General features: G+C 37.7%; 1 protein-coding gene across 2 annotated transcripts in view; it reads right to left on the bottom strand.

The window, feature by feature from the left end:
- The window catches only part of Mkln1 (muskelin 1), a 250,847-nt gene that overhangs the window by 205,935 nt on the left and 20,504 nt on the right, over nt 1-24,408 (bottom strand). For both annotated transcript variants that reach the window (XM_048340240.1, XM_048340239.1), the window contains exon 2: nt 23,648-23,765. In XM_048340240.1, the coding sequence (XP_048196197.1) occupies nt 23,648-23,664 (17 nt within the window). In that variant the 5' untranslated portion in view covers nt 23,665-23,765. The remainder of the gene's footprint in view (nt 1-23,647; nt 23,766-24,408) is intronic.

Below are 24,408 nucleotides of genomic sequence, written 5' to 3'. Positions count from 1 at the left end.
AGTTTTTCTCCTCTGACCTCTCAGACCAAGGACAGCTCCACCATTCACAGGCCCTCAGAGGAAGGGGAAGGGTCAACAGCACCAGCTGGTGGGGATAGGGCTGTGAGGAAAGTTCATACTGTCCAAGGGAAACACTCTGAAAGTTTTTAGACTTCTAAAATGTCAGCTTTTACTAAACAAATTCTCCAGTGGAATTCACCATTGGCATAACAACCACAGCCTAGAAGCTTTTCATTTTTCCTTTTCACATACAAGCTGTAGAGTCAAAACTTGACATTCCTTTTAAAAAAAAAAAGTACTATTCTGTCAGCATGGTAGAGAAGGCAAAAAAGCCATTGTGGCATATTTTGTGTTTTATTTAATACTGTTTTAACGAGTTACTTAATTTGACCGTGCCTCAGTTTCTTTATGAGTACATTTGTGCCTGTTTTATTGGATTCTGTGCATTAAAACATGATATGAGATGTGAGTGAATTCTGGCTCACAAGTTCTCACAAATGTTTGCTGTAGGCTGCTCAGACCTATGACAGGAGATGAAATGGTTTTCTACCTAGGATTTTGACCACAGGAAGCACAACAAAACACTGCTGGAATGCTAAGCATTGTGAGTGGCATTTTCTAAGAAATTCTATTCCTTCATTCCTGTTATACTGAATTCATTTAGGATTTTTCACTAGACATTTTGTTGCTTGAAACAGCTGGTTTACTACATGGAAATACCTTTTATCAGAAATTTCCTCTGAAATAGTCACAACTGATGGGATACTTTTTATTATGTTTTTATTATATTTGGGGTTACCATTCAACAAATCAGTTTGTAAGTACAATGCAGCTTGATTGTCACCCCTCTCAGGACATTCCTTTTGACATCTTTTACATGTCTTCTATTAACAGTCTTAATTTTTTAAAAACTTTTTTTTTTGGTTGTTGGTCTTGGGGCTTAAACTCTGGGCCTGGGTATTGACCCTGAGCTCTTCAGCTCAAGGTTAGTGCTCTACCACTTGAGTCAAAGCACCACTTCCAGTTTTCTGGTAGTTAATTGGAGATAAGAGTACCACAAAAACAAAGAGAGTCTCACAAACTTTCCTGCCCTAGCTGGCTTTGAACCATGATCCTCAGATCTCTGCCTTCTGAGTAGCTAGGATTACAGGCGTGAGTCACTGGCACCTGGCAACAGTCTTAATTCTTAAATCCAACATTTTAAAGATTCTAACTTAATATTTCATAACAAAGAATCCTGCTTTATCAAAAAGTTGTGGTTCTTACACAAAGCTTCTAAACCCTTCAAAAGAGACTATTAGTCAAATCAGATAAAACTAATTTGCAGATAACCAAAATAATTAAAATATTTCAAATTGCTTATTTTTGAAGCTATAGTTACTGAGATACTGTGGATATTGACAGAAAATCTAAAACAGTGAGCTGGTTAATTCAGACAAAAGACACTTGGCATCAACTGACAATTTCAGGTTGAATTATTCAGTTATCCAAATATTTGCATCATTTGGACAATATATAAGAAATAAATTAGCCTATCTTAATAATTCATATGTGTTGATCAGTGTAGTTGCTGAGGGCATGACATTTGAATTCAGAAATTTGAGAGTTTAAATTCCAATTTGGAGCTGGGTTCAGTTACTCAAATCTGTAATTCTAGCTACGTGGGAGGCAAATAGGGGGGTATCAGGCAAAAGGTAGTTCCATGGGACCATCTCACCAATGTCTGGGCATGATAGTGCTCTCCTGTCTTCCTTAGTGACACAAGGAAGATTGCAGCTCAAGCCTGTCCAGTCAAAAAGCAAGACATACTTTGATAAATGACCAGTGGAAAAAAAGGGTTGGAGGTATCGCTCAAGGGGTACAGCACCTGCCTACTAAGCACCAGTCCCTAATACTAATACCACCAAAAAATCCAGTTTGATAACTTCCTATGTAAGTGAATTTTGGCAAATTATTTAACCACTCTAAATTTGAATCTTAATACCCTGATGTGCAACAGTTTGGTTTGTCAGGGTAGGATGAGTTAATATATATGAAGAGTTTAGCTAAGTAAACACTGCACATTGCAGCATTATTTTGTTCTTAATAACTCCAGTTCTTAAGTTACTATTAAATACTATTACTATTTTATCTGCTGGATAATAAATTGGAAGCCCTACATGGGAGCAGGAGGAGCTAAAATGACAAAAAAAAAATAAAGCCATTAAGAAGGCAGTTTATGGCTCTTTTATGTGTATAAATTTTTTCCAAGTGCATGGGACTAGTTGAGTTCTTTAAGCCTTCACTGTTTCATCATGGTGACCTTCCTAGTCAGAAAGACACAGCTTAACTATATGTATGGAAATAGAGGGAAAAAAAACAGGAATGAGGGGCTACTGAGCCTTGGGTGCCTAATGAGCTGGAGGGCCCACCATCTATCTCAATAGCAATGTGGGAAAGGAAAGCATTAAGAAAGGCCTAGAAAGTCACACTTAAATATAGACAATCTATATTTAAATCCATGAAATCTAGACTCAATGAAGTCTAGAGGGTGAGTTAAGTTGTAGCAGTTTCTTTTAGTATTAAAAAATGATTACTAAATGAAATGCCAAATGTTACAAGAAAGGTAGAGCCTACTAAATTCCTAAAATTCAAAAGACAGAAAAAATAAGTCATCTCTAATTTTATTAACTTTTAGAGCATTTAATATCAGCATTTAGGCAAATTTGTTCCTCATATTTTTGTAAGTATACATATTTAAAGATAATTGAAATCAAGAGTATACAGTTGTGGATCCTGTTCTTTTAAATATAACATTATCTTAAAAGCTTTTTCCTTATTGCTAACCAGCTTTTCATAGCTATTCTTTTAACAAGGGAAAATATATCATTAAGTAAATGAACAGTAATTTACTTAATTTAACTGCTTAAATTGTTAGATATTTATAATCTTTCCAATTTCTTGATATTATAAACACCACAGTGTACATTTTCCTGAGTAGTTTCTTTTCTGTATTTTTGATTATCTTCTTAGAACTATGAGAAATTCCCAAACATAAAATGTTCCAGAACATGAACATTTTATGATTTGTCATACTTACTACTAAATTGCTTTTCAAATTGCTTATTCCTGCCCAGTCCCAAAAATGATATGTGAAAGTAACAAACTTCATTATACCTGAGAACATTGGATTCTTTCCCTTTCTTTCTTCCCTCTCCCCACTTTCTTTTTCCTTTTGACAGTGTCAGTTTCCAGACTGATAATAAGCCTGGAAACACTGTGTCAGAGGGTGATCATTACTATGGACAGGAAAGAGGGGGCAAGGAAGAGGGTGGGCAAGCAGGTGTGGTTTTGTATTGATGTTTTATACTGGATCAACAGGAAAGGCCTTTCTAAAAAAAGTGGCATTTAGCTGAGTATGGTTGGCCTACATCTATAATAGCAGTAGGATTACAGTTCTGAATCGGGCAGGTCTGGGCAACTTAGAGGCTATTTCTAAGTGCATAAAAGAACTAGGGATAGAACTTAGTGGCAAATCACTTGCCTAGCACACACACAGCCCTGAGTTCAATCCTCAGTACTTGCAAGTAAATAAATGAATAAAGCGTGGCATTTGATTAAGATAGAGGAGTGAGAGCTGAGGAAGCAGGGTTTGAGGGAGTGAGAACACTAAGGGGAAGGCAAATCTATCCAGACCCAAAGTGATAGCCCATGGAGAAGCCATGGGTTTCGAATGGGAGAGGTCATAGGGAAACGGGGCACCTGAGACATGTAAGGCTTTACTGGCAATTGCTTTTCCACTCTTGAGTAGGACAAGACAGCATTGAAAGGTTTGGGGTTTTCTTCCCCGTGTTTTCTTTAATTTTATTGTCTTAGCTGTGGGACTTGAAGTCAGGGCTTGGGCTCTGTCCCTGAGTTCTTTTGCTTAAAAATGTTAGTGCCTTACAGCTTTGAGCCACAGCTCTACTTCGGATTTTTTGAGTGGTTAATTGGAGATAAGAGTCTCATGGGGACTTCTGCCCAGGCTGGTTTTGAACCATGATCCTCAGATCTCAGCCTCCTGAGTAGTTAGGTTTACAGATCTGAGTACCCAGCTACTGAAAAGTTTTGAGTACAGGGTATCAGGAACTGGCTTATATTTTATATGATTATGTTATCCATGATTAGTCTGTCTAGCCATGCTCAAAACTAAACTTAACATTTTTCCTGGAAAACTCTGTACATCCTTAGCATCTCTAATCTCTGATTTACCAATGCATAAAACCTTGGTCAACTCCTTAAGCCAGTTGTCACCAAGTCCTGTCAATGCTCTTGTATCTGCCTTCTCTATTCATTTCCATTTCCCTGTATCTACCCTAACAATCTTCTATCTGATCTCATATTGATCTTAACTTACCACCCCAAGTTGGCAAAATACTTAATCTTAAACTAGCCAGGCAGATCCTTCATAGGTCTCCTCTTTATCATTAGTATCACCTTGTTCTCTACCATTAGTAAAGTCCAAATTCTTCACAGTTGCATCCAAGTCCTACCACACTTCCATTATAATCCAGCAATCAAAACTTACCTCCTATTATTACTCAGAATTAACTCTGCCTTCTTGTTTAACAAGCTTTCTGAACCTGCTCTGCGTTTTCTTACTGGACATCTTTGCTTATATTGTCTCTCTGTCCTTGTACCTTCTGTTTAAAAGCCCCTCCCCAGGTTAACTCTAAAATTCTCCCCATGATTATAGGACCATTCCACATACCACTTTGTTCACAAAGCCATCTACATTGTCACTGGCTGGGATTACATTGATATCCTCTGGGTTCTTATAAATTCTGTGGAGTCCCTGCATATTACAACATAAGTTTGTGCTCTTTTCCTACTGGATGATATGTCCTTTGAAGGTTTATGACTTGTTTACCTTAGCTCTGACAGCATTTATTACAATCATTTGAACGTAATGGATATCTGATAAATGTTTGTAGAAACTAAATTCCCCAAGGCCTATTGGTAATTCGTTCATGAAACAGAACTAGAATCCAGGTCATTTGAGTCCAGCTCTATCTACCTTTCCCAACACCATTCTCTCGAATTTCTTACTATGGTTCATTGTCATCTCATCTGAACTACATTCGAAACAGCTGAGGAAGAATGACTAAGCAAAAAACAAAAGCTGGAATTAATTTTCCTTGTCGCCATTTAAGCCAACAGTAAACAACTAAAAATTTGACTAAAAGCAAAACCAAACAACAACAAATGGCATATGCACCTTTAGAAACTTTTTAGCTTCCTAGAGTTTGATTTCTGAACTGTATTTATAGGGCTCAAGTTTCTGTGTTTCTTGGTATGCTGTAAATTTGTAGTCTAGTGGGAAAAGGAAAAGAGGAATATATACATGGTTTGGCCTGCCTCCCTTCCCTTCCTTTCTCCTTCTTTCCTTCTCCTTTCCTTCTTCCTTCCCTCCCTCTCCCTTTCTCCTTCTTTCCTTCCCTCATCTTTCCTTTCCTTCTTTTTTCCCCCATTTTCTGTTTTGATTTTTTGATTTTTTTTTTTTTTGGCCAGTCCTGGGCCTTGGACTCAGGGCCTGAGCACTGTCCCTGGCTTCTTCCCGCTCAAGGCTAGCACTCTGCCACTTGAGCCACAGCGCCGCTTCTGGCCGTTTTCTGTATATGTGGTGCTGGGGAATCGAACCTAGGGCCTCGTGTATCCGAGGCAGGCACTCTTGCCACTAGGCTATATCCCCAGCCCCCATTTTCTGTTTTAATAGTTCCTACCAACATTTCATCATCTTTGTCTTTCCCTTGTCTTTCCCATTTAGAAAAATAGCTCAAAGAGCCAATGACTAGGCCTCCTCTTGGAAATTTTTAATTAAATAAGTAAGCTATGCTTATGACACATTTAATGCAAGTATATTAATGGTGCATGTATGAGCATTCTTTGAGAGTAAAGAACAATTATTTCCTTAGGAAAATTAAGACTGGCAGAGTTAAACCATCTATTTTAGAGAATTCTTAATGGTGGTGGAAGAATCAAAGGAACTGGTCTCCTTTTTTTGCTGCTGAAAGTTACAAGAGGGCAAGATTGCTGTTAATGTCCCATTGAGGTTTTCACAAATTCAAATGAAATAGATTAAATTAAAGCCTCTATACTTCGCTGGAAAAAAAGGATGAAGTTGGAGAATAGTTCATCTCTCTTTATTCTATCTTACTGGAGTACCACGTTAGAGGCTGGCCTTTACACCTGACAGAGATGGAAATACAGGATCAGAGAAATGAAAGGAAGCTCTGAGGCCACTTCTCTCCTTTCTCTTTTTAGTAAAGGACCCCAAACTGTTGCATAGTATTTGAGAAACTTTCCTATAAGCAGTATCTCCCAAATTCTACTATGGACTTTTTTCTTAGGCTGTACCATAGAGATATAAAAACAGCTTTTTTGTCATAGTAGTGATCACAGCCATTCCTATATTCTGTGGGTTATATTTCTGGATCAGAGGAGACAGCATAGAGTAATAGGTGAGAGTTAAGGCTTAGAGACAGACAGATTTGCACTTAAGCCACAGTGTGGGATCATAGGCAATTTACTTAAGCTCTCTAAGCCTCAATTTCCTCACCCATAATGTAGGGATGATGATATGGTCCAGCTGATCAAATTACAGTAAGGAATAATCTAGAACAAGAGCTGTCAATACAAATATAATTTGAGCTACATGTGTGATTTGAAGTTTTTGAGTAGTCCATTTAGAAAAGTAAAAACAGAGTGGGGCACTGGTGCCTCATGCTTGTAGCCCTAGCTAGTTAGGAGGCTGAAATCTGAGGATCACAATTCGAAGCCAGTGTATGCAGGAAAGTCCATGAGATGCAAGTGGTACTGTGTGGCTCAAGTGGTAAAAATGCTAGCCTTGAGCAAAAGAGCTCAGGAACAGTGCCAAGGCTAGAGTTCAAGCCCCACTACTGACAAAGGAAAAAGAAAAGAAAAGAAAAGGAGCTGGGAATATGGTCTAGTGGTAGAGTGCTTGCCTCATATACATGAAGCCCTGGGTTCGATTCCTCAGCACCACATATATAGAAAAAGCCAGAAGTGGCGCTGTGGCTCAAGTGGCAAAGTGCCAGCCTTGAGCAAAAAGAAGCCAGGGACAGTGCTTAGGTCCTGGGTCCTGGACTTGCAAAAAAAAAAAAAAAGAGTAAAAACAAGTGCAATTAGTCTTAGCACTATACTTAACCTGTCCAAAGTATCATTTCAGTATGTATAGAATATAAATGAGATATTTTACATTCTCAGTCTTTGGAACTCAGTGGCTATTTTATACCAGATGAATCACATTCCAGGCACTTAATAGTCACATGTGACTGGTGGGGAGTGTGAATCTAGGAAAAAGGTGTGAAGTATTTAGCATTATGCTCACATATAGTGAATGCAAAAATTGTCATTAATATTCTCAGATGACTAGTCATCTTAAGTTTCTCCTGGCTTCTGTGATGCTTGTAGAAATATCTAGAGGTATGGACTGCTTAAGTCTCAGTGGCCTGGTTACCTTAGGAAGCACTTCTTTATAGTCATTCCCCATTTATTGTCTGGAGGTGAACAAAAACAGTAGTTTCAATAGGGCCTGTATGGACAATATATCATGAGCTCTGATGATATATTAGAGCTCACTATACTTTAGGATAGTGACTCATGAAACACCAAAGAGGAAGCACCACTACTAATCTACTTTTTCATAGAAATGGGATATAACAGGACATTTGCTAAAGCAGCTATTTGCTCCTGCATTTTCCTTATTTTCAAACAGTGAGATGCTAAGCAATAAATTGTGACCAAAAGTTGAACTTTGCCAGGTGCTAGCTGATGGCTCATGTCTGTAATCCTAACTACTCAGGAGACAGTTCTGGAGGATTGTGGTTCTGTCCAGCCCAGGCAGAAAAGTCCTTGAGACTCCACCCAAAATTACTAGCAAAAGGCAGGGCTACAAATGTGGGTCAAGTAGTAGACTTCTAGCTAAGCCAGAGAGCTGCACAAACACAGGCCCTCAGTTCAAACCCTAGTACTTGCAATAAAGAAAAGTTGATTTGTTAATTTAAACATAGAGTTATGATACCAAGAAATTCCACTAGTTATATAACAAAGAGAATTCTAAAAGATCTATTAACACAAATTCTTGTATACAATGGTATATAACAGTATTATTCATGATAACCAAGTTGAAAGAACTCATTTCCATCCTCTCATAAATGGATAAACAAATGTGGTAGGCTCAAGTAGTGCGATATCATTAGCCATCAAGGAATTAAGGCTGGATGACAATGGCGTATGCCTGTAATCCTAGCTACTCAAGAGGCTGAGATCTGAGGACCGCTGTTCAAAGCCAGATAGCAGAAAAAGCCTATGAGGCTTTTACTTCCAATTAGCTAACAAAAACAACTTCAAGTGGAGCTGTGGCTCCAGAGATAGAATATTAGCCTTGAGCAAAAAAACCTCAGTAAAAAAGCCTAGTAGAAATGAACAAATTTCTAGAAACGTGTAAACTGCCTAAGCGGAACTAACATATAAACCAATTAAATAGGCCCATAATATGTAAAGCCCACTTCCCAGTGGATTCATGGCTGACTTCTATAAGACTTTTAAAGATGAACTAGCACCAATACTCCTCAAACTTTTCCATGAAACAGAAACAGAAGGCTCAATTCCAAATTCATTCTATGAAGCCAATATCACACTCATCCCAAAACTAGGTAGGAATCCAACCAACAAAAGAGAACTGCAGAACAATCTCTCTGATGAACACACATACAAAGCTCTTCAGTAAAATACTAGCCAGCAGAATCCAGAAACTAATAGAAAATAATCATATATTATGATCTAGTAGGCTTCATCCTCCAGATACAAGGCTGGTTTAACATACATAAATCAATATATATAATTTACGACATCAACAGACAAAGACAAGACACACATGATCATCTCAATAGATGCAGAAAAAGCCTTTGACACAATACAACATCCACTCATTAAAAGCTTTAAAGAAGCTAAGAATAGAAGGAACATTCCTTAAAATAATAAAGGCTATATATAACAGACCAACAGCTAACATCTTACTGAATGGTGAAAAACTAAAACAATTTACCCTAAAATCAGGAGCAAGCTAAGAATGTCCACTCTCTTCATTCCTCTTCAATATAGGTCTGGAATTCCTAGTCAGAGCAATGTTTCAAGAAAAGGACATCAAAGGGACTCACAAAGGGAAAGAAGTCACACTATCCCTATTTTCAGATGACATGATCCTATACCTAACCAAGACTCCACCCTAAAGCTCCTGGAACTGATTAACCACTTTGGCAAAGTAGCAGGATACAAAATTAACCCACAAAAATCAGCTTTCTGTATGCCAACAGTGTATGAGCAGAAAGGGAAACCCAAGAAAACAACTCCATTTGCAGTTGCCTCAAAGAAAATAAACCTAACCAAAGACATAAAAGATCTTTATAGTGAAAACTATAAAAATCTGAAGAAAGAAATCAAAGAGGACACCAGGAAATAGAAATACCTCCACATTCATGGATCAATAGAATCAAAATTGTGAAAATGGTCATGCTGCCAAAATTGATGTACAAATTCAATGTAATCCCTATCAAAATCACAATGACATTCTTTACTGAGATAGAGGAAACAATCCAAAAATTCATATGGATCAACAAGAGACCTAGAATAGAATTTGGGTGGTATCACAATACCAGACCTCTACCGCAGAGCTATAATAACAAAAACAGCTTGGTATTGGCAGAAACATAGTTCTGAAGATCAATGGAACAGATTAGAAGACCCAGAAATAAAAACCATGTACTTGCAGTTTTTTGATATTTGATAAGGGAGCCTCTTCAATAGTTGGTGTTGGGAAAACTGGGCATCCATATGCAGAAAACTAAAAGTAGATCCTTGTTTGTCACCATGTACTAACACCAATTCAAAGCGACCTCAATGTCAGACCCAAAACTTTGAAGTTACTGTGAAAGAGAGCAGGCAAAACACTAGGATGTATAGGCATAGGGCACGACAGATAGTAGAGAGACTACATAAAAACAAAATGTTTCTGCACAGCTAAGGACATAGCTACTAAACTAGAAAGACAGCTGACAGACTAGGAGAAGATTTTTACCAGCAACACATCATGACAAAGGCCTAATATCCAGTATATACAAGGAGCTCAAGAAAATAACCCCTCTCAAACCTAATAAACCAAATCACTTATAAAAGGAGCTAAGGAAGGACTTCTCAGAAGTAGAGGGAAGAGGGCTGGGGATATGGCCTAGTGGCAAGAGTGCTTGCCTCGTATACATGAGGCCCTGGGTTCAATTCCCCAGCACCATATATACAGAAAATGGCCAGAAGTGGCGCTGTGGCTCAAGTGGCAGAGTGCTAGCCTTGAGCACAAAGAAGCCAGGGACAGTGCTCAGGCACTGAGTCCAAGCCCCAGGACTGGCAAAAAAAAAAAAAAAAAAAAGTAGAGGGAAGAATGGCAAAGAAACACACGAGGAAATGATCATCTCTGGCCATAAAGGAAATGCAAATCAAAACAACACTGAGATTCCATCTCACTGCAATTAGATTGATCAAAATTGTGAATTTGAACAACAAATGTTGGCAAGAATGTGGGGAAAAAGGAACCCTATAGCACCATAAACTAGGAATGTGCACTAGAATAACCACTCTGGATGGCAGTCTGAAGGTTCCTAAAAAATGAAACAAAGGACAAAAAGACAAACCAATGCAACAGCAATACTTGAAAAACTATATGGTGTAAACCAACTGTACAACTTATGGGGGGGGGGAATGGGAAGGGGGGGAAGCGGAGGAAAAATGAGGGAGGAGGTAACAAGTTGGATAAGAAATGTACTCACTGCCTTACGTATGAAACTGCAACCTCTCTGTACATCACTTTGACAATGAAGAATAAAAAGAAAAAACAAAACAGCAACAAAAAAGAAACAGATCTTCCCTCTGACCCAGACATCCTGGGTATCTACCCTGAATATCATGAGCCAGGATATGGTGAAGACACCTGCACATTCATGTTCATTGCCGTACTATTCACAATAGCCAAGGTATGGAAATAGCCCAGATGCCCCACAATTGATGAGTGAATCTAAAAAGTGTGGTACAATAAAATTTTACACAGCCATTAGAAAGCAAGAAATCTATCACTGAGCTACATCCCAGACTGATGTATGTGTCCTTTGTTTATAGATACAATGAGGAGCTTTTCCATGACAGAAAGACTGTTTCTAGCACAGCATAAGGAAGTCTGAAGGTTGTTTGTCCTGCTCCTTGACTACAACATGAATTCACAGGTGGCCACGAAGCATTAAGTTCCATGGGCAGGGGCACATTCTGTGATTACAGAATGCTGACAGTAATCTTCATTCCACACTAGGCCCTTTGGAAGCCTAATAAGGATTATGGGATCCTATATAAGAGCACTGGACTTCAAATGAACTGTTTTATTAACTTACCCCAACTAGTTTGGGGAGAATGTTCCTCTAATTGTCTTTGAGGCCTCCAGATCTCTCTTGGACTTTTTCCTTTCCTTTCCTGAACTTTAATACTTCTAAGAGTTTTGGCTTAAAAAATTAAAACCAAAACCCACCACAGCAGTTCATGCCTATATTCCTAGCTACTCAGAAGACAAATATTGGGAGGAAGATGACTTGATTTCCTAGCTCAGGAAAAAAGTAAGGCCTCATCAGCAAATAAACTGACTGTGGTACATATCTAATTAAAACTACATAGGAAACATAATTAGGAAGATCTTAATCTAAAGCTGGCTCAGGAAAAAAAAAATGAGAGACCTTACCTGAAAAATAATTAAATAAAAAATGGATTAGGGACATGTCTCAAACAGTAAAAGCTTTTGCCTATCAAGTACAAGGTTCTGAGTTCAAACCCTAGTAATACAAAATAAATTAGTTAATAAAGAAAAAAATACTAATGATAATGTGGTTGGCAATGATAATGATGCTAACAAAGGTGACGATAACAGCTGAAGATTAGGAGTTATTTATTGAATATTTGTTATAGATCAGATATTCTACTAAAAATGGATAATTCCTCTTAACACTGTGAAGAAATATCACACCCATGTTCTCGATAAGAATGAAAAATTGGAGCTAGGAATTAATAGATAGAAAAACTGTCTCTAAAAAAATTGCCCTAAGAAGTTCCATTCTAGTGTGCAAATAAAGTCCCGTCATAGTAAGTAGATTTATAAGACTGAACTTTGATCCTAGAGGGAAATCTGGGGATTCAATTATAGCAACCCACTGTGTCTGTCACTACAGCGGTTCAAATCCTGAGTCTGACACTTAGGAGGCCTCCTGAGTGAAGAAAACGTTTGTGCTTGGGTTTTATGTTGGAATGTGAAGAGATAATGCAGATAACGTGTTTACAGGAGCATACAAGAGAAACTATATACAAAGCATTCAGATATTGTCCATATTGACTGGCATAAAATTCTGCTAAGTATTAGAAGGCCCATAACTTTTTCTGGGGCGGGGAGGCCAGTCCTGGGCCTTGGACTCAGGGCCTGAGCACTGTCCCTGGCTTTTTTTTGCTCAAGGCGAGTAGCCACAGCGCCACTTCTGGCATTTTCTAAATATAGATATGGTGCTGGGGAATCGAACCCAGGGCTTTATGTTTATGAGGCAAGCACTCTTGCCACTAGGCCATATTCCCATCCCCATAACTTTATTTTTGCACCCCTATGGTTTGAATTCAGGGGTCTTAGGCTTGCTAGGCAGGCCCTGTACTGGTGAGCCACCCTGCCAGTCCTTATTTACACTGGTTATTTTGAGTTTCATTCCCAGACATGTGTCTGGACTGTGATATACTTAGTTTAGGCTTCCCATCATATCTGGGTTGACAGTAAGCACCCCCATGCCCAGCTTCAACTTTACACTGGATGCTCAAGATCTCAGCCTCCCAGGTAGCTAGGATGACAGGCATATGCCATCAGTGGCTGGCAGACATAATCTATTTCAACTTCTCAAGTAACCCAAGTGCACTTTTACTTGAGATTATAATGTACTTGTGGCTCCATTTTCTGTAAGTTTTTTAAATTGAAAAGGTGACAGAGTTTTGAAAATAAATACCCTAATTCAATTTACCTAACACAATTGCTTTTATTTTTGTGTACTGCCTTCCAACAAGTTTTGCTGGTTTTGAGAAGATACATGGAGAGAATCAGTATTCTGATTCTGAGTCACATTTGGGCTTTTGTCAACTGTACAACTTTAATAAAGTTACATAACTGCCCTTTGCCTTAGTTTTCCAAAGTATAAAATGAAAGAGTGAGGCCAGATGAACTTTAAGATCTCTCTAGTTCAGGCAGTGGGCGATTCGTCTTGTCAGGTACTTTTTTCAACTTTCATAATATTAATAGAGAATTGAACATATCAAGCACATATAAAACAATATTTTCTGAGGTAGGTTATAACTGAAAATACTGGGAATTTCAAATGTGACTACCCAAAACATTTTAAAAATCTATAAAATTTAATATCTTAATACATGATATGAATGCCATGGCATACATATCTACAACTACATTAATAAAAATATAAATAATACATTCAATCTATTAAGGCCATTCTAATCTTTGTTGATCTATAGTTATTTACAAACTAAAAACAACAGTATCCTATCAGTGCCATTTTTCCATATATTGTTTATAATTATTTTTAAAGTTGCTATAAGAAAAGGAAAGATGGAGAAGCAAAGGAACAGTTCTAGCTGACCAATCAGATTGGCAGAAACACATCAGTGTAAATGTCTCAAAAATAATCCTTCACCATGAACACAGAGGTTCAGCTACTTACACCCACCCTGCCATGTCATGTAACCTGTGTAACTTTTCTGGAGGCCATTTGACGATACTAATCAAGAGCTTAAAAATGCTACCACCTATCAGCTAGTTAATTCTCCTTTAAAAAAAATCTGTACTAAGGAAATAGTACTAATAATACTAAGGGAAGTGCGCTAATGCCTTATTGCAGTATTGTGTAAAAGTTCAGAGAACTGGAAACAATAAGAGACAAGAAATAGAATGGCTAAATAACTGGTATTAAAAATATAGGAAATAGCCAGGTGCCAGTGGCTCATGCCTATAATCCTAGCTACTGAGATCTGAGGATCATGGTTTGAAGCCAGCTGGGGCAGGAAAGTCCCCAGGAGACTAATCTCCAATTAGTCACTCCAAAACCAGAAGTAGTGCTATGGTTCAAGTGGTAAAACACTAGCTTTGATCACAAAGAGGCTCTGGAACAGCATCCAGGCCCTGAGTTCAAGTCCAGAAACTGACAAAAAAAAGGATATGCATAATTAGGATGGATACATATTTGTGAATATGTACGTAGATACTTTTCCTGCCTCAACCAAGTCATCGTATGGATGCCAGAGGTGCTGTTTGCTATGGAGCTCTATGCTCTTTACTTTCTAAGTCTATTCATTGAGTAGAGGAGCTAAGATGTTTTCTATTTGTTTTTTAGTTTGTTTGCATTGAGACAGGGCCTTGGTGTGTTGTCTGTGCTGGTGTCCAGCTCAACATCCTCAGTAGCTATAGATACATGCTACCCTGCCTGCAACCCCTATGGTTTTACTTACAATATAGCCTAGAGATCAGTCTATAATATACCAAAAGATTCCCAAGTCCTTTTTATAGCTGCACAGAACTCCATGGTATGCACATACCATAGCTTGTTTACTCAATCTTGTATTGACATTGGGTTGTTTCTTGACTTTTACTATTATTTTCTAGACTTTCGCTATTCTGTAGTTTTGTATTTTATGTATATGTATGTTGTGTGTGTGTGTGTCTTAAATCTAGATATTTTTGCTATGTAGAAATATACACAGTAAATCTAAGTCATACCAACTACAAAGGAATTATCAACAACTAAAGTTGTATCAGAAGTCTAGAACCAGTTTTGAAGATGCTACCATACCAATAAGGATTATTTAAGCAATAAATTTAAAAGATGATAAGAGGGGCTAGGAGTGAAGTTCAGTGATGAAGCAGTTGCCTATCACATGAAAGGTCAATCCTCCTAGTCTTAACTTTCCAAATATCTAGGATTATAGCTGTGAGTCAACAGCATCTAGCCAATGGTGATATACTTTCAGTGTCCTTTTAAAGATCCATGTTGAAATATTTATAGATTAAATGATACAGTATATGGAGTTCACTTCAAAATAAAACGAACAGGGCTGGGATGTAGAACAGTGCACTTGGCAAGCATGCTTGAGGCCCTGGGCCCAATCCATTGCACTGCAACAATCCAGACCCAACCTCCCCCAAACAGAAATAAGAGTAGAAGGGTATTGATGGGCTAGCTGAATAATGGATGTGGGGCTCATTATTCTGTCAACTTTTGTTTATGTTTAAAATTTTCTGTAATAAAACTATATATTATTTTGGGTATGGGTCTGTGCATGCAGTTATGTATGTGTATATTATATAAAGATACGTATGTATTACATAAATACCATTATAAGGAAATAAAATGATGATGATGATATCTGTATGATAAAATTACAGATGACCTGATGATTCTATTTTCTCCTAATCCACTCTTATGTTTTAGATATATTTTACACTGTACATATATAATTTTTGTTTGAATATGACATATTGAACACAGAGCCTTGTGTATGCTGAGCATAAACTCTACCACCAAGCAAAAACTTTAGTTGACTTGTATTCTTGGTAATCAGCAATTTTTTTATTTAAAAAGAGATAATCCTATAGGTGGGCATGGTAGTAAACACCTGTAATCCAAGCGCTTAGGAGACTGAGGCAGAAGGATTGGAAGTTCAAGACCAGGCCTGGGCAGCAAGTTCCAAGCCTGGGCAGACAGACCCTGTGTTAAAAAATATTTTTTTTTTCTACTGAGGATTGAACCTAGCCTCTTATGTGATAGGTAAGCTCTCTGTCACTTGACCCAATCCCCAGCCCAAGACAAATATTTTATTTAGCAATACTCATTTTTACAATTCAAATATAATTTACTTCTGGCACAGAAAATAAAATACTTTTTAAATATAATTGAACAAGGTGAATCATTTGATATGTCATTATATTTAGTTTTGAGTGAATACAAGTAATATTTCATGAAAATATAGCTCTGAAGGAAAGTTTAGATTTAGAAATCAGTCATTTGGTGCAACAGGATAATCTTAAATTTAGAACCTAGGAATAAACAGATTTTTTTTCTCCTTACATAACATAGAAATAAGTAATCCAGTATGGCACAATATTTTTCCTCCAAAGTTACCTTTGTGCTGAAATCCAGCACCTAAGATTTCAGTAAAATAACTTGCCAATGAGAAAGCATTTCTATTTTTTGTTGTTGTTGGTGGTGGTGGTCATGTGGCTTGAACTTAGGGCTGCACACTGACCCTGAGCTTTTTCACTGAAGGCTAGCACTCTACCATTTTGAGCCACAGCACCACTTCCAGTTTTCTGGTAGTTAATTGGAGATAAGTCTCACGGACTTTCCTTCCTGAGATAGATTCAAAATGATCCTCAAATCTCAGCCTCCTGAGTAGCTAGGATTATAGGTGTGAGCTACTGGAGTCTGGTGAGAAAGCATTTCTTAGCAAAATGTTCTTGTATTTTTTTTTCTACCTACAAAATTGTAAGTTTAGTTCCTGACAATTTGGGAGAGCCCTTTTTTGAGAAATTAGGGGACTCTGTCTTTCCCGCTTTCTGACATACAGGGAGAGCAAGAAGTTAGCCCAATTTGAATCTCTCCTTTTGTGTCACTAACATAAATGGCAGGGTGTGGCAGGAAATAGATGCAAAGAAAGATAAAAGTAGTTACTGGTACTTTTAATATAACAATAGCTGATATGAAATACTCCCTGGCTATCCATGCAATGAATGAATCATTTAAGATCAATAAAAGATTTTAAAATCAAATATTACAAAAAACAAACCATTTTATAATTATATCATTGTCTGAATGTAATAATCAAATTATTGTTGCTTCATTGCTATTGCTTTTATTTTTTTGCCAGTCCTGGGGCTTGAACTCAGGGCCTAGGCAATGTCCTTGAGCTGCTTTAGCTCAAGGCTAGCTGCAGCACTCTAACACTTAAGCCATAATGCCACTTCTGTTTATGTGGTACTGAGGAATCAAGCCCAGGGCTTCATTCATGCTAGGCAAGCACTCTGCCACTAAGCCACATTCCCAGCCCCATTCATTGCGTTTTATTTATTTACTTTTCCCTTTTTTTTTGGTTTGTTTGTTGCTGTTTTTTTTTGCCAGTCCTGGGCCTTGGACTCAGGGCCTGAGCACTGTCCCTGGCTTCTTTTTGCTCAAGGCTAGCACTCTGCCACTTGAGCCACAGCGCCACTTCTGGCCGTTTTCTATATATGTGGTGCTGGGGAATCAAACCCAGGGCTTCATGTATATGAGGCAAGCACTCTTGCCACTGGGCCATATTTCCAGCCCTTCCCTTTTTTTTGGAATGCAACTTTTTAAAATTATATTTTTATTATCTTTAAGTAGTTATACAAAGAGGTTAGTTACCATTCAACCAATCAGTTTTTGTATACAGTGTCTTAATCAGTTTCACCCCTTTTTCTCCCTCATATCTCCCAACCCTACTCCTCCCTACAGTTTTCTTAATTTTGTAGGACATGTATTGAATTTTTATGACCACACTGTCCCCCTCCTTCTCTTCACTTGTCTACCCTCTGCCTCTACCCCCCCCCACCTTTCAAGTATAATGTTCCTTTTTTGTTCATGTCATCTAGTACTGAATAAACCATTATGGAATATGTTATGAAATATATAGACAGGTTATCATTAATGCCGCTTTTGTTCTGAATGTAGACTTAAAACAGTCATCTATAGGTCATAGTTACTTATTTTGGAAGTGAAATTTAACAAATGGCTCCAGGCAGGTATTATTTATTTGGGTCTATTTGGGTCTTTTTTATTTTTTTTTTATTTTTATTTTCTATGGGTTAGTATGTGCTTCCCATAAATTCAGCCCTACGTTTGCAACTATGTTCCAGGCCTTGTGTTAAGTATTTTCATATGTAATCTCAATCAAAAACCATGTGAAAGAGTTATTTAAACAGAGGTTAAGTTGCTTGTCCAAGATCACACAGGATTCTAGTTATTCAGAGAGTTATGTTACTACTTGTAAATTATAAATAATGGCGACTAAGAACATTTGTAACAGTCCTTGGTGTCTAGCACCAGCTTTGGACTAGAAACTATGTCAAATTAGTTTCAAGGCTGATATTTATCTATCTGTTTGCAAAACCTCCCACACTCTGGAGGATGTGCAGGAGGTGCAAGATTACTCAGTATTGGAACAGAAATGGAGCCAGCTGAGCTGGAGCATGCACTCATGCAGACCCAATGTCAAGTATGGAGGAGAGGGGAGATGGAGTCACAGTAGCAAAGCAGTACCAGATTTCTGCCTGGATCTTTTTTTTTTTTTTTTTGCCAGTCCTGGGCCTTGGACTCAGGGCCTGAGCACTGTCCCTGGCTTCTTCCCGCTCAAGGCTAGCACTCTGCCACTTGAGCCACAGCGCCACTTCTGGCTGTTTTCTGTATATGTGGTGCTGGGGAATCGAACCTAGGGCCTCGTGTATCCGAGGCAGGCACTCTTGCCACTAGGCCATATCCCCAGCCCCTGGATCTTTTAACTAAGGAAAGTTCAGACATTTTTAAGTCTAGGAATAGACAATATTTTGATTTAGCCAGGACAAAACTAAAGGTCACCCTAAGGAAGTTGGTTCTTGACATCTTTCTAATAAGGGTCACTTGTTTCATCTCAGCAATTCAAAGTTTGGAACTAAAACCCTCAACTTTAGCAAATTATATGTTTGAAATACTGAGAGTTCTAATTAGACATACATCCCAAATGCCAGAAGGACCCACTCCATTCATTTGGTCTTAGCTTTATAAAAAAAACAAAACAAAAAAACAACTGCTGGTTTGGGATGTGGATTTTTTTTTTAAAAAAGCAATTTACCTTCAGGCTTAAAAAATGGGATATGTGAGAAAATAATTCTCAAAGTTTTATTGATTCAATGATGAAATAGGAAAATATGTTTATAAGCCACCTGGTAGCTCAAAAATAGGGGATCTAAGAAACTTGAAATCTCAAATGCTAAATCCAATAGTCAATTTCAAACATAATTTCCCAAGCAGACTCTTGTTCTAGCAACTAACAGAAGTATTCTGATGAGCATCAGCTGGCCATCACATTAGCCATTCCTATGAGATTACACCAGTTACCAGACACAATTTATTTGTTGAGACAGGTTATACAACACCTTGAAAGTAAACTTGAACTAAAAAGGATATTAGGAGCAAAAATAAAGCATGATGAAACTAACTCTCCCACTACCATGAGAACAAATGTTTCCAAAGAGACTTAAAGCCAGAAAAATGGAAATCCATAATCACAAAGGGCAAGATAATCAGTAGAATTCACTAAGTCTCAATAAATGACAAGCACTCCTGCCACTAGGCCATATTCCCAAACAAAACACTGGAAACCAAACAAACCTCAAACCCCCACCTACTTTGAAGGAAAGAATGCTGAAGAGCTTTGACCTTTTCTGCCCCACTGCCTACCACAGAAACCCCAGCCGGCAACTGATTTTAAAATTACCAACTCTCCAAAAATTATGGAAGATAGCTGTCTCAAAAAAAAAAAAAACCAACCCAAAACACAATCACTTTGAGCACATAGGTCAAGCCCACATTAGCATAAGTAGTAATTATTGAGGAACGGGTAATTTATTTCATTTTAATAACAATTTCTTTCTCAGATTTGCCACAGAGCCAGCCCAACTTAATTAGGAAGGTAAAATAATATTGGATTGAACTATTTTTTAATCTAAGAAATTTTATTATAGAGAGAAAGCTTGGGCAGTTTAAGCAATTATGTGCTTTTTTTCCCTCCTTTTCTGTATCTTCATTCTTGCTAATCTACAAGGTATTGAACTAAACTTGATTCATTCTTAATCTTTTATATCTTGTCTTCTTTTTAGAAAAATTTAAAATGTATTTTAAAAGGCTGCAGGATAAGTGTTGGTGGAGAGTTTCTGTGAGTAATAAGTCATGTCTTGTAGTTCCCAGACTGTTGCCCTGGAGAAAAATATGCCAAATTCTGGAAGCTGTGAAAACCCCTATGTACCTAGAGCATAGAAAAATCTAGAGCTTCTGCCATTATACTTGTGGATGGTTATATTAATGTACCCTCTACATTTTACAGTATCCTTTCCCAAACACCATGGAGATTGTGACCTATATAGCCCTACTTGTTCCCCCATGTTAGTATTTTTTTTTCAGATGTAACATTTGCTAAGAAGCAAAGTCATGTGAAAGAAAATGGAACTTGCAGCACATTAATTTAGTGAGTGTCTGCTAAAGCTGTACTGACCAGTGCCAATCCCAGTTTTCTACCTCCCAACTATTTTACTTTAGAGCAGGCTATTTAAAGATCTTACTTCCATTTTTCTCACTTGCCAAATGGTGATGATTATCAATAACTACCTTACTAGAGAACTAAGGTTTAAAGGACTTTTCTTTTTTGTTGTCATAGGGCTTGAACTCAGGGCCTGGTTACTGTCCTTGAGCTCTTTTACTCCAGGCTATTGCTCTACCACTTTGAGATACAGTGCCACTTCGCTGGAGATAAAAGTCTCATGGACTTTCTTCTCTGGGCTGGCTTTGAGCCACGTTCCTCAACCTCAGCTTCCTGAGTAGCTGGGATTATAGGCATGAGCCACCAGCTCCCAGTTTAAAGGACTTTGTAAAAGGTTTAGAATAGTGTCTCAAGTATCCTAAGCATTCCATAAATGTCATCAACTATTATTAATAGCTGCATGTCTGAGAATCTCATCTAACCTCTCTGGGATTCTATTTTACCTTTTGCACAAAATAAGATAATAATTTCATGTTATTTAGAAAGATCAAATAAATTCAAATAAGATAACACATGAAAGTTACTCAGACATAATCAAGTATTAGGCAATTCCTATAATCACCTAGAATTACTTCCTTTCTTCTGTGTTTACATACACATGCGTGTGCACGTGCGCGCGCATGTGCGCACATACTTATGCATACTTGCACCATACTCTCCCTCCTTCTGTGGTAACACTTCTTATAGTGCATATGAGGATCTCTTGCCTGTCTATCTCTCCTACTAATAGCGTATCCTCTGACTCACCTCTGCATTCTCAGCACATTAGACATACCTGGCACAGGATAGGTACTCAATAAATACTTGTTTAAATGAATATTGTCACAACAGTTGTTCAAGAACACTCAAGGCTTTTTTTTTTTTTGCCAGGAATGGATTCTCATTTTTCTATTGTGTCCTCCATAGTAGACTACCCAGAAAGTTCTTGTTTCTCTCTGCAGAGGCAAAATACTATGAATCTGCCCTTCATGTGCTACTGGTTTTATGTGGTTGCATTTGTTTATTCTTTTCACGTAATAAATAATTATTCAGCACCAATTATGTGTCAGGTCATAAGCTGAGCGCTATCTATTGCACAAGTGGTAAATGCCAATGGCATTTAACTCTGCTTACCAGACATAGAAGTAACCTGTTTACTGTTGAACCATCCACCCTTGGCAATAATAAATTCCTTAATTTGAGTACTGCATTAGAATGCTAAGATCTCAGAGTAAGAAAGAATGGTTTCTAGAACTAAGGGTTGTTATAACATGATAATTAAGGTCAAGGATCTGACTGCTTGAGTTCACATCCTGGATCTGGTTTCACTAAAGTATAAGACCTTGGGAAAATTGTAATGCCTCTATTCCTCACTTTTCCCATCTGTAAAAATAGAGCTAGTAAGATAGATATGAGTATTAACAATGAAAACCTCACAGGATATAGTGGTACATGTCTGTAAAACCAGCAATCAGGAACTAGAAGGAAGAAGGAAGATTGAGAGTGGAAGGTCAACCTGGGCTACGTAGTGAGACTTTGTCCCAAATAACAAAACAAAAAAGAGAGACAAAGAAAAAGAAAATAAAAAGAAGAAATGAAATAACAGTCACTTATTGTGGGGCTTGCCATATAATAAATACTCATTACAATGTCTGCTTAACTGTTATCCTACTCTCCCCATTCCCTCACTCCCTCAACCCAGTGTTTGAACTTCTAATACGAATTTTTCCAACAAGTGGGGCATGGTTCCTCAGCTTCTAGACACCCTACTACCTGTTTAGGGAACCAACTACCTCCTGTGATTATTCATTTAATGGCTAGACTAATATAATCACTGATAAATTATATGCTATTGAAATATACATGTTTATAGCTTCTACTCACTGGGTCTTGATTACCCAGGAAGAATGGCATCTCTCCATTGTAGCATCTCTCCAAGAATGGCATCTCTCCATCTCTTCAGAAAGTAGGTATGAATGCTTTCACTCTCCCCGCACCCTCCTTAAAGCCCTCTTGCTATTGCTGAATAAGTTTGCCAGGTCTTTCTGTTTCTTTTTTGTCTGTTCTTGAATATTTTCATTTGTCACTGTCTCTGCATATCTGAAGCCCAGAATTTACAAAACAAGGCAAAATGTGGTTTGATCACAGTGAGTACTAGAGAACCAGGCCCCTCTTGAACACTATAATTCTAGTAATACAGAAGATAATTTTTTTTGGAAGCAGCATCACACTGTGTTGCCTCACTATCTCCTTAAAACCAACAGGGACTCTAAATCTTTCTGACGTGTGTGTTGTTTGCAAGTCATTCACCCTCACCCCGTGCTTATATAACTGAATTTTGGGGATCTTTGAGTACTTTATATTTGTACCCATTAGTTTTGTATTATTAGGTATGATTCATTATAGCATTTGTCAGGATTTGGGAAGAGCAAATTCTGAGTGTATCCACCAACTTATATGTTATCCCATTAGTTGCATGTCATCTGTAAATTTCCTCAGTATGCCATCAATGTAAGGAATCAATAAAAATATCAAAAGAAACAGAGCTGCAAACAGGATCTGCTTTAGATCCTAGAGACCTGAGTATGTGTCACCCTCTTAAGAGCAACAAAACAACTTCTATAGCACACCATTCTTCAATCAGTAAGTATTTGTTGAGTGTATGTTATGTACTCTTCCAAGTGTTGAACAAAACAAAATCCCTGCCCTCCTGAAGGTTACATTCTAGAGAGACAATTTCAAAAAGAATTTAAGTAAATAACATTAATGTTATGCAAAACAAATGCAAGTAAGAGGGAGCAAGGAGGAAGCAACAGCTGTTTATAGGCAACGTGGCTGAAGTTGAACTGCATGGCTCTTGCTCTGTGTTCTAGGTCTGTATCTGGGTTAGTGTGGGTAGCAAGTCTTTCTGACTCCACAAAAATCCCATTTCTCCATCTGGAGTCACATTAGAAGAAAAATCAATAAACCAATGATGAATTTAATTCTTCATGAAACAAAATTAAAAATTTAGAAAGCCATGAGACTTGCTATTCCTTTGGGCACAGATATTCAGACATTTTAAGAAAAACTCTAATTGCATGGGAAGCCAGTCAAATCTGATGACGTTTCAGCGGAGAAGTTTTAAAGTATTGCTCTACAGAAACAGAACATGGTTAGTAATAATAATAATAATACCTGAAAAGCTACTACTTACCTTATTCCAATCCCCATGTTCTCAGGTATGGAGTGGTGAATCCTGTAGCTTATGGAGAATCAGTAGATAGGGTGCTTGGCTGACCTCAATGCATGGCTCGCAATCTGGACATTGAGCTCTGGAAACGAAGTCCATAGGTACATCTTAGAAATATGCCTCTACTGACTGTTCTTTGCTCGTGATTCTAATGTTTTGGTGGAGCCTTCTAATATGTTTAATCTTTAAATCCTTTAGATGCGAGAAGAATTTGATAATTTTTGTTTGATAAAATACAATTTATAACTTTTGATTAGAAACTTATATTCTCACAATGAGACTTTTGATAGTCATACTCTTTCATTCATTTTTTGAGCATGTTTTGTACCAGATATTTTGCTAATGCTGGGAATACAAAGATAAGCAGGATAAATATGACCTCTGCTTATGAGGAATTCACTTTAGAGGGCAAGATAAGAAGCAGAAAAATCAGCTCTGATGAAGCAGTATGTTATGAAGTGAAGAGGAAGCAAGGCTGGGGAGTTAGTAACTTCTACAGAGATTTACAAGGTGTGAAGGATTTAGTCCTACAGAGAAGTAGGAAGTCTGCCTCTTGTGGAGGACACAGCAAATCACATTGGAGAAGTCATAGAGATGACTCTGCTGAGTCCTAAAGACAGCATATGTCAAGGGATGAGCCTGGAAAGGCAGAGTACCAAATTATGCAGAAAAGAAAAGATAGACTCTAATGAAATGAGTGACTGATTACATGTTGGAGTTTTAAA

Source organism: Perognathus longimembris, chromosome 2, assembly GCF_023159225.1.
Source record: "Perognathus longimembris pacificus isolate PPM17 chromosome 2, ASM2315922v1, whole genome shotgun sequence".
NCBI classification, from domain to species: domain Eukaryota; kingdom Metazoa; phylum Chordata; class Mammalia; order Rodentia; family Heteromyidae; genus Perognathus; species Perognathus longimembris.
The sequence above is the reverse complement of the archived record's forward strand: the minus strand, read 5'-3'. Positions and strand labels throughout refer to the sequence as shown.